This window comes from Pyrus communis, chromosome 10, assembly GCF_041283825.1.
Source record: "Pyrus communis isolate YQ-2024b chromosome 10, ASM4128382v1, whole genome shotgun sequence".
Lineage (NCBI taxonomy): Eukaryota > Viridiplantae > Streptophyta > Magnoliopsida > Rosales > Rosaceae > Pyrus > Pyrus communis.
This window is the reverse complement of record NC_142574.1, coordinates 3747887-3760576: the sequence shown is the minus strand read 5'-3', so window position 1 is coordinate 3760576 and position 12690 is coordinate 3747887. Positions and strand designations below refer to the sequence as shown.

At 35.7% G+C, this 12690-nt stretch overlaps 1 protein-coding gene across 2 annotated transcripts; it reads right to left on the bottom strand.

Annotated features, from left to right (window-relative positions):
• Positions 1–3236: 3236 nt before the first annotated feature.
• Positions 3237–10917, bottom strand: LOC137728787 (protein PSK SIMULATOR 1). 2 transcript variants are annotated; one of them, XM_088677563.1, is made up of 14 exons: positions 10686–10917; positions 10384–10442; positions 9822–10262; positions 8545–8870; positions 8308–8400; positions 8115–8205; positions 7241–7334; positions 6590–6687; positions 6004–6073; positions 5398–5501; positions 4571–4687; positions 4353–4429; positions 4135–4179; positions 3237–4052 (listed from the first exon to the last, which is right to left on the bottom strand). In XM_088677563.1, the coding sequence occupies exons 3-14, from the start codon at positions 10176–10178 to the stop codon at positions 3536–3538; spliced, it is 1989 nt and encodes a 662-aa protein (XP_088533689.1). In that variant the 5' UTR covers positions 10179–10262; positions 10384–10442; positions 10686–10917; the 3' UTR covers positions 3237–3535. The 2 variants fall into 2 exon arrangements, with proteins under 2 accessions (XP_088533689.1, XP_068323654.2); XM_068467553.2 differs by lacking the exons at positions 9822–10262; positions 10384–10442; positions 10686–10917 and adding an exon at positions 9010–9248.
• Between the last annotated feature and the right edge of the window lie 1773 nt (positions 10918–12690).

Here is a 12690-nt window from a genome sequence, read left to right as displayed (position 1 = left end):
ATCCTCGTCTCCTCCAGCAGGTTTTCCTCCTCTTCATTGTCTGCAACCTGGAAACTCATCAGCGCACCTATTTCCAGCAACAACCCATCGAGCCAGACAAAATTCCCACACTTCCTCCTACCTCAGGACCTTCTCATCACCTGTGAATCCCATAGCTCCACCTGCTGCAAAACCCCTGCAACACTTGAGACTAAACATCACCAGGAGAAGTGTTGCTTCGAGTACCTAGAGGGCATACTCAAAGTCTTCCACCACAAACTTGCTAACCCGGCCTTGCACCCGTAGCACTGTGGACCCTTGCCTCCGGAACCAGATCCGAACCTGCTGTCTTTCTCAGATCCTCTTTCCAATTTTCTTCCACGATTTCAACCTTGAATAGCTTAAGCAGTCTTGTGCCCACCATCATCCATGGTCTCTTGTGTGTATCATTCCACACCAAAGAAGCTTGCACCTGCTCCAAACTTACTGTTTCTTTCCTTGCAGTAAAGTTTCACAAGGTTCTCGTACAAATCTGAAAGTGAGGTAAGAAGAAAGAGGCCTTTGTCTTCTTCCTCAACATCAACTTTCGCAGTTGATCCAAGCATCCCTAAACACGGCTTCCATTTCTTCAGGCTTCCATTACTCTCCTTTACCAAGAGCAAAACCGCCTCTCCCTTTAAACTGCTCAACTGAAAATTCCATGGTGAACAACAAATCTGGACCTCCAACGAACCAAAACCCCAACGATGCTCTGATACCAATTGTTGTGCCTTAGCCTATTCGTTAGTGCGGAACCGAGATTCAGATTACAACCTCACCAAAATCACACACAGTTGAACAAAATAAAATACAAGAAATAAAGACACCGAGAAATTTACGAGGTTCGGCAAAAACTTGCCTACGTCCTCGGAGAGATATTGCTCTTCACTATGAGAAAAACAGTACAAGTTACACATGAGTTAAATCGACATAACCCAATCTCATATCCCTTGTACACCCACTCACATAATTTTCCCAAGAGCCTCACTCTACCCCAAGAGTTCTTTCACAAGAGATCTTTCACTCTAGCTCTCTTGATTTCTCTCACCCGTGCCCATGGTAGAGCCAAATGCTCTCACCATCTCTTTGGATGCTTTTCTCTTCATTTCCCTTCACAAAGGCATAACCAAATGCCTTAATATAAACAAAAGGCTCCGCCTTCTCTCTCTCTCCTCTTCTCTCTTTCGGCTCATCACACAAGGCCAATTCTTTGCCTTTGTAAAAGCCACAAATCAAGGGCTAGACATCATAATGATGTCCCCCTTTTTCTTTGTCCCTTTCTTTAGCCGAAAGTAGCTAGCACTCCACATGGTTGAGATGAAATTGTTGCCAACTCATAATATGAGCCAATCACAACAACATTATATTTTACCGCGTCCGTTCTCACCTAACAATTACTTGTACAATAACGATGAAAGCTAAAATTTTAAATTAAATTTGTAAACAAGAATGCTTGGGGGATCAAATTTTAAGAGTAATATTAGAAAAATTAAATTTGTAGATAAAATTTGTAAACTAAATATTTTGTTTCCAATATGAATGAACACGTTTATTAACATTTAAGTAAAAACTCGATAATCAACTTTCATATCACTTAGTTTACAAAATTTTGTTTATAAATTTACTCTCTCTTGTAATAACCAATTTTAAAACCAAATGATGTGGCTCCTGATGATTGAATCGTTACTTAAATGTTTATTAACGTATTTATATTTTATGGGTGACATATCATTTTGTCTCAAATTATTTGAAAAGAAAAAAAAAGAAAAGAAAAAAATTGGAAGTTTCATAAAAAGGATTTGAGCTAAGTTTATTTTATGGAAGGGCCCAACAAGTTGTTTTTTTATTTATTTAAAATTTGTTTGTCCTTATCATTAAATAAAGTTAATAAATAATATTTTATTAATATACAAAGTTTTAAATATTTTTTCATTAATCTACCTTCTGAGCATGAATTGCAGGATTTGCAGTTCTGTCTTCTATGAACCTCAATAAAACTGAATAACATGGCACTGTCATACCAAACTGACTCCTATAAAATATAAATCTTCTACCACATTGCTCTTGTACAAAACAGACAATCACAACAAAAAATTAGGAGCATTTTTTCATTACCATCATAAATATAGTGTGTACTTACTATATACCTAATCATTTGTTACGTGTTATTTTTACTTAATTCTAGTTAATTTTCATATTAAATGTTACATTTTTAATTTTGAAATAAAATTAACTAAACTTAAGTGAATGATGCATAACAAATGATTAGGTGTATAGTAAGTACACAACATAATTTATAGCATTGAGCAAAAATACTTCCTAAAAAATTGCAGCTTCAAGAATAAAAGATGAAGTTACTAATTTTATACAGTTCGTCATAAAAAATTAACATCCACAACCAACTAGAAAACAACATCTAATATGAGTATTTAATTAAATGTCTTTTAATTTTTGCAGTGCAGTTCGGTTTTTGTGCGGTTTCATAAGGCCAAAGCCGAAATCAAACCGCTTTCCTACATTGCGGCTCAGTTTCAAACCAACAATGTTCCAAACCCACAAAAACTGAACCTTTGGATGCGGTCTGATTTGATTCGTGTTTCGATTTCGATTTCCTGTTCTAAGTGCCTACCCCTACTTCTCCTAATGTCAAGATGAAGCTTTTCAATGTATTGGAGGTACCAAAGGAAAGGAGTAGCGCACAAGATTTGCTATGCCAGATAGAATATAATCATCTTCAACGGTAGTAACAGAAAAAAAAATTAAGCTCTTAAGTGGTAGTAATGATTACCACTCTATTTATCACCGTTGAATGAATTTAAATTTTGAGATTTTTATCTATCCATTACACAGATCTTGAAATTTAAATTCATCTCGCATAGATAAATAGGATAATAAGCATCACCATCAAACATTACCATCACTTGATGGTGATGAGTAAAAATATTGACTTCTTTTTCACATCTATTTAAACATGCACTTGTTGCCCCACAATGTATTTTAACTGTTAAAATAAAAAATAAACTTTAAAGAGTTAGTTGAAAAGTGGATTAAAGCAACAAACTTTTAGGAGATAATAAAATTGCCACTTAAATTAGCAAATGATATTTTGAAAAATAGAATTTGCTAAATGCTTTAAGAACCAAAGTCTGAATTGCTTTAATAGGGCATAACAGTGCCAATCCTATCATGTTAATTATTAGTGTATTCTGAGAGAGCAGTGGAGAAGCATGAACTTTGGATTATTAATTGAATATTCTGTACATACTAACCACTAAGGAAAGTATAAAACCAGCATCCTTTCCATCTACAGAAATTTAACTTACATTGATCAAAATACATTTCTCAATTCTCACCCTACATTTTGACATTCAAAACGGCCATGACTTCTCTCGTTTCTCGGCATCCATGCCCGCTTCCATGACATCGCCACCGCCACAACAAAGAGCACACGACAGGGACAAATGCCACAGATGAACTTACAAGACATACATACACACGAACCACTTCGCCTGTGCATTCAAATACTTCGAATTGTGTCCACCCGATCAATGACATCCAGTGCTTTGCTCCGGTCGAAATCAAAGTCAATGACAGGAACGGAGGATGGCCTCCTGATTGGAAATGGGTCCTTCCTACGTTCACTTGTCGGGGAGTGGTTGCTACTCTTGCTCAGCCGGTTATGCTTGCTGAACCTGGTCCTTGAGGTGTCAAATTCTTGACTCTTACTAATCCCCGGTGTCAGTTTTCTCTTACTTACATATCGAAGCATTTCTTGGTCTTCAACTGTTAATATGGGTGATGAGCAGTTGGTTTTGTTCATACACAACTGAATTGCCTTCTGGTTGGGGGAGCAAAGAGGGGATTTAACAGGAGATCTAATTCCACAGTTTCCAACCCTTGTTTGGTTGACGAGATGGTGAAGCCACACCACCAGTTCAAGAATGTAAGACTCGGTTCTATGTTTATCAGCATGGTGCAGTGTCTCAATCCTCAGCAAGTCAGTTTGACCAGCAGGTTTTCGGTTCATCTCGGACCTAAAGAATTACAACTAATAAAATTAAGAAAATATCCGGAAATCACAAGTAAATGGAAGGCAATCTGCAATTAAGAACTCACCCAGTGTTTGCCCATTCTCCAACCCAGCCAAAGCCATGATGAGCTCTACATAAAACCGCATCGCAAAGAGTAATCAGTAAACAGAATTGAAGGAAAATGAGAGATAGTTGTGAAAATAAACATTGTCATAAACGAAGAATGTGGCCACCAAAAAGATTGGATAATATGTTAAACCACTCCAGTCAGGGGGGATAAAAGAAAAACAAATGAAGCTTTACTTGGTTGTGTTACTGGCAATGGGAACTAGCCACCGCAACGTTTTCTCCAATTCAGCTTTAATTTCAGCGATTGTATGCTGCGAAAAGAAAAAGGATTTGAAGATAAGTTATAGATCAGTACATGCATGGGCATACAAATATGAGCTTACTTTGTAGTAGTAAAATACAATGTAGGCGAGTTGTTAATAATTCCACTTGTTAAATAAAACTATAGATACCTCTTCCTTCAACTGAAATGACTGTAGTTTTGAGCGCAGAGCTGATTTCACACCAGGCGGGAGCCCCTGATATAAAGTATCCCGTGTGTTTGAAGGCACAGAACTTGATCGAGACACCTGATTACATTCAAACATTAACTCAGAAGTCATGGCCCAAGTGATCTGATATAAAGCATAAAATTCCCATTTATCAAGCAACATAAACATAACATTTGATTGAAGGGAAGAATGATTATTGTGCTTTAACAGAAAATGGGAAACTTCCGGTCATAGACCAGGTAACTACTATAACCTGCAATTTGCTAGTTATGCTATACACAACTGAAGAAAAGTTAATACACATACATTGTCCGAACATCCTACATTTATGGAATCCAACTGACAGAAATCAGAACCCAATACTTTACAACTACGCTTGAAATCCCCCAGGCATAGGACTGCTCACTAAAAAAATAGTCTAGAGGTAGCAAAAACTTCAAAAGAACAGTACGGAGAGAAACAGACAGAAGGATTTTGGCACTTGAGAATAAGAGGTTGCATAACCCCACAGAAATACGTTTCCCAAACTGACCTGGATACAACCCACTCTCACGCTCAAAGTCGGTTGCTCCACACTAAGATAACCCCCATAATAAACACATAGAAGCCTAAAAAGGTATTGAAACTTAAAACCTACTAGCTTACGGTAAAAAAACTGTATTTTCACCACCATATTAAGTCGTTCACTGACGATACCAAATACTTGTTTATACTGAAGTAAAAGAAAAGAAAAAATATTATCACAAAGGTTGAAAATTTAAGAAATGAATATAACATCATCAACTCACAAGAAGATCAATTTGAGTGATAATATTTGCATAATGCAAGGCAAGACCAGCAGACCCCAACTTTTTGTGATTGTTCTGAGAACCTTTCACAGGTTTATCAGTATCTGCACGACCACAAAATTCACACAAAGTCACTTAACAATTCAACACTATGATTAACTTCTAAACAATTGTTATGCACAATTGAATATTACTAGAGATAAACAATACATGTACAGATATATTACAAGAGATGTTAGCTTTAATTTGGAGATGTTATCTTTACCAGAGTGGAGTGGTTCCAATACCATACCATATATCAACTACACTTAAATTTGGGAATTGTTATTAGCACTCCAAAATTACAAAGAAAAACACTTGTGATGAGTGCACAATGAGAATTTTGGAGTGCCAATAACAATCCCCTTAAATTTTTATACAAATTCAACAATGCCAACTTTTTAGCAGTCAGGTGCAAATTTGTTTTGTAAGTATTAAATTTAATCAAAAACAAGAAATAGCTATTATCCTTCTCAGCCTCCTGTCCCACTCCCAACTGTCCAAGCAGACTCCAAGCAAACTTAGAATACCAATATAAAAAATTCCATCCGAACTTTTGACGCATACCTGCATTTCCAAATGCTTCATGAATCTCCATATGTAAGAAATGAACAACATCTACGAGTTTCTCCATGACCTGTAAATAAGAGATATAAGGATAGTTGTCGAACTTCAAGGGAAATTCTATTGGCACAGTGCACCCATGATCATCGTTGAACAACCCAGAACTTAAGCACAAGACATAGAATTCACACATCCTAGAATATTCTCAAAATGTCATTATAAAAAGAACAATCTTTTTATTTCTTCAGAACCAAAAAATTTAAATCAAATAAAAGTAAGGGTCCCCTCCCTATCACTGGCTTTGTTTGTTTATTTTTTTCTTTTCTCCAAAAAACGAATTAAGTAATTTGTTTTCCTCGAGTGGTTTAGGCTTTAATGTCTTTTTATGACATCCCTTCTATAAATTCGGAAGAAGAGTACTTTAAAATACGTGGGTGCATTCTCTAGCCGCAAATTGAAGCTTCCAAAGTTTTATTATGTGACTAACAAATATATAGGATCCACTTTATGCGTGCTACATTCGATCAACAGAAAGTTATTTTCAGTTGCACCTAGGTGAGATACACAAATAGAAATACTGACTTGCTACCTCTTCCAAAATCCGGGACCAAAGTGATTTTTTCTTCAAACTTCTGACATGCTTCTTTTGACTCTTCAACTCTGCTCTCAAGATTGCAAGGCTATCCCCTACACGTGACAAGAATATACAGGCACAATAAACCAAAATTACTTTCAAGCAACTCTAATCATTTCATTGCAAACAAAACAATAAATTGAGGGAAATCAAAATTTCAAAAATATGGAAGGTTTTGTAGGACACGTTTAGATGAGGCCAACTGCCGGTATTAAAGGTTTATTGGCTTAGACCAACAATGGAAGAACATTTGAGTTCCCCGGCACGGCATTATAAAGGTACAAACAAAGAAAAAAAAATCTGGAAATACCAAAATAGTAACAATTAAAAAATTACATAATGAACAAACTTCAGAACAAGTAATAGCATGGCATCATTATTAGATATGAGAACTGCCGAAACAGACCATGGAAAAATCTACAGTTCCACACACATACAAATATATAGAAAGTATATTGATGTACTCCTTTCTTTATGACACTCAGTCATCAACTAAAAAAAAGACTGGATAAATACAAAACAGAATAACTTTATTAACCTACAAGACCAAAATATAGAGATAAATTTTCATATGACATTGTAAAGGAAATACAAGATGCAATTTACCTCTTTGGGTAGTACTTGAGTTGTCTTCCTCTTGAAGCTTCCGCCGATAATCTTGTTCAAATCTGTCCAAGGCATGTAACTCATGATATAATTCCTGTAACCAAGAAAAAGGTTTGCTTTCGTTCAGTAAGGTTCTAAGGAACAACATATGCCCAGCAGTTGCAGTAACGTTTTTTAACACCACCAATGCTTGTTTACTAAATTTTAAGTTATTGTTCAGTAAAGTTCTAAGGAACAACATATGCCCAGCAGTTGCAGTAACATTTTTTAACACCACCAATGCTTGTTTAATGATTCTGCAACACTAAAGAGTGCTAAATCCTAAATGCAGAACAGAAAATTTGATTGTCTTGCTTAAAAGCCCTTTAACTGAATAAGGACTACAACAAAGCTAAGCAACGTTTTGAGTAATTAACTGTAATCTTCATACGGATAGATGATTGACCAAATATTTTGTACTTCAAGCAACAAAACCTATTATACTTAGGATACAGCTGACAAAATATAAAAATAAGGAAAGTTATCAACTTTTAATGCTACAGAAACAAAGAAACGAGGAGAAACAGCCTCTTTGATCCATAATATGAAGCATTTTAATTCAGTTTCATTTGATATCCTAGTTATAGAATTCAACCATGTCAGACAAGAAAGCACATAGCTTGAGGAGGGAACCTTATTCAAGATAACTACAAACAATAATGTAAAACTAATCCAATGACATTCTTATGCCAATTATGTTTCCCAGTGGAAAGAGATATTAAAAATATTATTATTTTACTCTTCAACATGTGCATGCTGTTACAGAAACTTCTAAGGTAAGTCACTAATGGACACAACTGCTACGAGAGGTTGCATTCTCTATATGTGTACTTACAGCTGTATTTAGAACTAACGTCATCAATTGCTGCATCACTGTCTCTGCATCTTCCTTCAATTGCCTCTGTGGTGTAATTTCTGAACCCAACCTAACATTTGGGAGATAGCACAGGTGGCAGTGTCAGAACATCATCTAAGGAGTTAAACAGAAACAGACATGAGGAAAATATCAAATTTCTTGATAGGTTTACTTTTCAAAATAGCGATCCAGATTATGCCACTGAGGATCTTTACAACGATTTCCAAAACGCACTACTTCTCCCGAGAAAACTTTGAGCTCTTCTCTGCCAGAATTTTACCACAAAAATATTAACTCTCCAACCTTCATGTACAATTATTCAAGACATAAACACATGTTAAGAAACAAAAATAGTAAAAGCTTGTTCCGATCATTCCGAAAATTATATAAGGAATTTTCAATTATCAACCTCTTGTCAGCAGCAGCAATTCTCAGGAGTTCATCCATATCTCTTGATATCAAATTCTGTACCCCTTCTGAAGGAAGCACAACCTCTTTTAGATGTTTGATGTTATCCTTAGAAAGGGACTGCATTAAATTTGAACCCTTGACAACTGTGTTTGCGACTTCAAAAGCCAAAATTGAAATTTTATTCCCTTTTGTTGTCACCCCTGAGGTAAAACCACTGCTTGGATTCAAATTCGTCATGCTACTACCAAGGGTGTCCAATACTTCCACTGCCTTCCCAAGGCCAGCAGTACCAGCCCTGCCCAAAAGGGAGCTTACTTCTGATACCTATAACAAAAGAATAATAAGAATAGGAATTAGATAACGGATAAAGTGATATGACAACGATGGTAAATAGTTACAAATAACATTAAAGGGGAACATCCCTATAATTGAGTTGCATCCCCTGAAAAGGATTTTCACATACAAATGGGAACATCTTTCCGTGAAGCTCTTGATCTGTGTAAAATGGCCCTCCAATCGGGAAAAGAATTCCTCTGGAGACCGAAACCCACAAAAAATTCCAAATATCTGTTCTATTCCACAAAGCTTCCACACTCACCCCTTATCTGTCAAAAAAGCCTTCTACTTTTCTGCATTCACACTACCCAAGAGTCAAGACACAGCCTTTGTTCAACACCTCCATAAAACTACAGCCTTTATCCCTTCCCCAAAAGCCTATAATTGTATTCTTCTCGCTAAATAGTGTGGTAGATACTGGAATACCCTAGCTCAAATCAGCTCCTTTATACTTCCTTCCTTACTTTCTAACGATGTGTTCTAAATATTTGTTCAACCAAAAGACACTCTGGAAAAAGCCCTGATAATTCCTGAAAGACTTTCCTGTTTAAAGTATTTCACTTCTCATTTCTATTATCACCAAGTCCAGTCAACCCCCTCAATCCAAACGAAGTGGGAGAAACAGACGGACAAACTTTTCTTCTAGTCCAAGTTTCACACTAGTATTTCTATGTCAAACCTAATTAAAGGTCAACTTAATACGCAATAACTCATAAAACTGGCGTCTTTGAACAGCTTGTCACCCTCATTCTGATGACTACACTTTTAGAGTAACAGTTCCATCCCAACTCGCTACGGAACAATTTGTGGTTCCAAAGGGTATAGAAACCAAAATGTGCATCCAGTAACCATTCATACAGCAATTTCAAATCATTCATTCCAACACAACATAGACAAGAAGTGAATGACTAAAAATTAACATAAAAAAGTCAGGATTACCTTTGCCACAGCCTGCTTAGACTTGGTAGATCTATTTTTGTGCGATAAGGTCCTCGACAAGTGAGGAATCCCGTCGTTGACATCATCTGTAATGAGCCCATAAGGTACCATATTATTTGTCTCCGGCAACATAAATGGGTCTCGCAATTGTTTATCCACGCCTTCACTAACTGGGGATGGAGTCAAATTGGAATTCAATTTCGGGGGCAGACCACGAGATCCATTACTAGGATGGCCATTAGCAGTAGGAATGCCTCCGTTGGGGGCATTATTTACATTGACATCGTCTACAGTCGATCTCCTCGTCTTGGAGCACATCCCACCCATTGTGTTGATAAGCCACAAAGTATATTTCATACAAAATCCAAAGACAAGAACTTGAAGCCTCTTCAAGAGTTAAAGCCAACCCAACTCCGGACGACTATTGCTATCTATAAAAAGCTAAAGATTGAAGCAACCAGTGGCGAAATCGGAATCATCCTCAACGAGTAATAAAACAAGAATGACCAACTCCAAAGCTGTGAAATAAGTAATACAGATATCCGGGTTCAACATAGATGACCGCAAAACCAATTCTGATCACTTTTGGAGTTCCAATCCATCAACTCTAGATCACAGAAGCTGCAAAATCAAGAAATTAACCATAACCCATCAATCAGAAACATTCATAACCAACATTAAACTACAATGAGGATGGAATCTGCAAACAACAGAAAAACCCCACATCCAAAAATTACATAAATTGCAATATTTGAGATTTTACAAATAGATACAAAGCAAACCAAGCAATAGTAGTTAGAAATTGTACAAGTTAGAGAGACAGAGATAGACAGAGAGAGAGAGAGAAGGGGGGAGGGGGCTTACAGCTGGATCTGTGAGAAGATGGGAGAGATTCTGTACTGCAATACTTTTGAATAGGTTAAGAAACAGAGATGGTGATAGGAATGGAAAGATGGGTTTTTTATTTCCTTCTTTTTTCAGTACATGCAAAGGGAGGTACAGCGAAAAAGAAACTAAGAAGAGCAGAGGGAAAACTAGAGAAGCCTAGCAAAAAGCAAAAGAGCAGCAGTCAGTGAGAGGCAGTTTTTGCACTCTCTCAGTCTCTCTCTCTCTCTCTCTCTCACTCCCTCCTTATTCTCTCTAGGTTTGGTCAGTGGAGGCTCTGGGCCTGGCACAAGCAGTCTCTTTCTTTCCCGTTTGAGGAGAAAGTGAAGGTGGTCAAAACGCAAAGTCACCAACCGTACTGCTAATCTTTATGTATTTTGCTCAATTTATTTGAATCCAATAAAAATAAAGAAGAACTTATAAAAATTATTTGAAAATTTTGAGTTTTAATGATAATAATAAAATAAAAGATAAAGTGAATAGTACCAGATTGATTTTGTAGTGTAAAAATATGACTTTTCGTTAAAGAACAGTACTGAAAGCTTTTCATTAAAATAAACCGTACTGAAAGCATTTCGTTAAAGTTTCCTAAAAATAAAACAGCAATTGACCATTTACTATAGTAGTGAAAAAGTATTATGTTTTTACATGACGGCATGAGTTCAAACATCATCGATAAATTATCTAATATTTAACTTCTTATCGTTATCGCTCGACTCAAAAAAAAAAATTAAAAAAAAAAAAAAACCTGTAATTGTCAACTGAAAAATCATTAGCATTTGACAAAAAAAAGTGTCTTCAGGATTAAGCTTCGGTTGGCACTCAACTTTTCCAATGGACGTTTGACCCACCAAAGAAATGGATCTATCTTTATTAAAAATACGGTACAAATGTGATATATAATTTTTAATAAGAGTAACATTTTTGCTAGGTTTATTTAGTTTAACCAAGCTAGTCAGAATGAGGATCATCTTTGGTTTCTTTTTGTGAGAATCTTGAGGATCCTCAAATCGTGTTCGTTTATCGTACATCGTTCGAAATACTTTTATTTAAAATTAAATATAAATAGTATCTAACGAAAACTGATCACATAATGTACGATAAACGAACATGATTTGAAAATCCCTAGAATCCTCACAAACAGAATCATGAAAGGATCCTCATTCGACTAGTCATACACCAATATTGGTAAGTGAATGTGTAACGTTAATTAAAGATTCTATCTTATCAAGTATTATTTTACCTTTTTAGGTGTTGATTGAATATTACATCAAGTGAAACTAAAATGTCTTACAAATATATGGTAAGTCTAACATTATTTTTTTGATGAATTATATTTTACAAATTTGTCATTTTAAATTCTCATTCATAGAAAGTTAGAAATGATACTTATTTACATGAAATTTAAACTTAGGAATTGGTAGTCCCAAATTTTAAGTTTTTTATTTCACGCGGAAATTCTAAATTTCTATACGTATGAATCTAAACAAGAGAATTGGTGCATGTCAATTTATAAACTATGATTTTTGTTAAATTTCCAAGCTTATTCTCTCATCTAAACATAGTGTAAAAGTAAATCAGCAGTTCACTCCCCGAATATTACCAAACAATACTTGTCTTGGTAGCCGTATGAACACTGAAAATTCGTTTCAAATAATATAAGGTGAAGGAGAAAGACACACATATGCATCTAAAGAAAATGATATTTTTATTAGGTTTGCAGAATGCGACCAAGGAAGGTGTAGTTTTCATGGATTAATAATGCATGTTTTCTTGTAAGTAATGCTATGCTTTGTCTTTGATTTAAATCCAAAACTAGTTGGACGACCTTCTTGTAGATCTATGATGAACTCTTGCCGAGTCAACTGAGTCATGAGATGTAGGGTCCTTTTTAAAATGATGGATGTCAACTTTAGCAATTGGATTCTTTCTTGGGACAAATATTTTTTTACAAGCAATGATAAAGAGATTTCATTAATTAACT

Bases quoted from the DNA above. Each gene is read 5' to 3' on its own strand.
- LOC137728787 (XM_088677563.1), bottom strand. From the start codon at position 10,178: ATGAAATATACTTTGTGGCTTATCAACACAATGGGTGGGATGTGCTCC. The intron at 6,688-7,240 runs GTAAATTGCATC...TGTCACGTGTAG, and splicing joins CTCAAGTACTACCCAAAGAG to GGGATAGCCTTGCAATCTTG. The intron at 4,430-4,570 runs GTATCTATAGTT...TTCTTTTCGCAG, and splicing joins CATTTCAGTTGAAGGAAGAG to CATACAATCGCTGAAATTAA.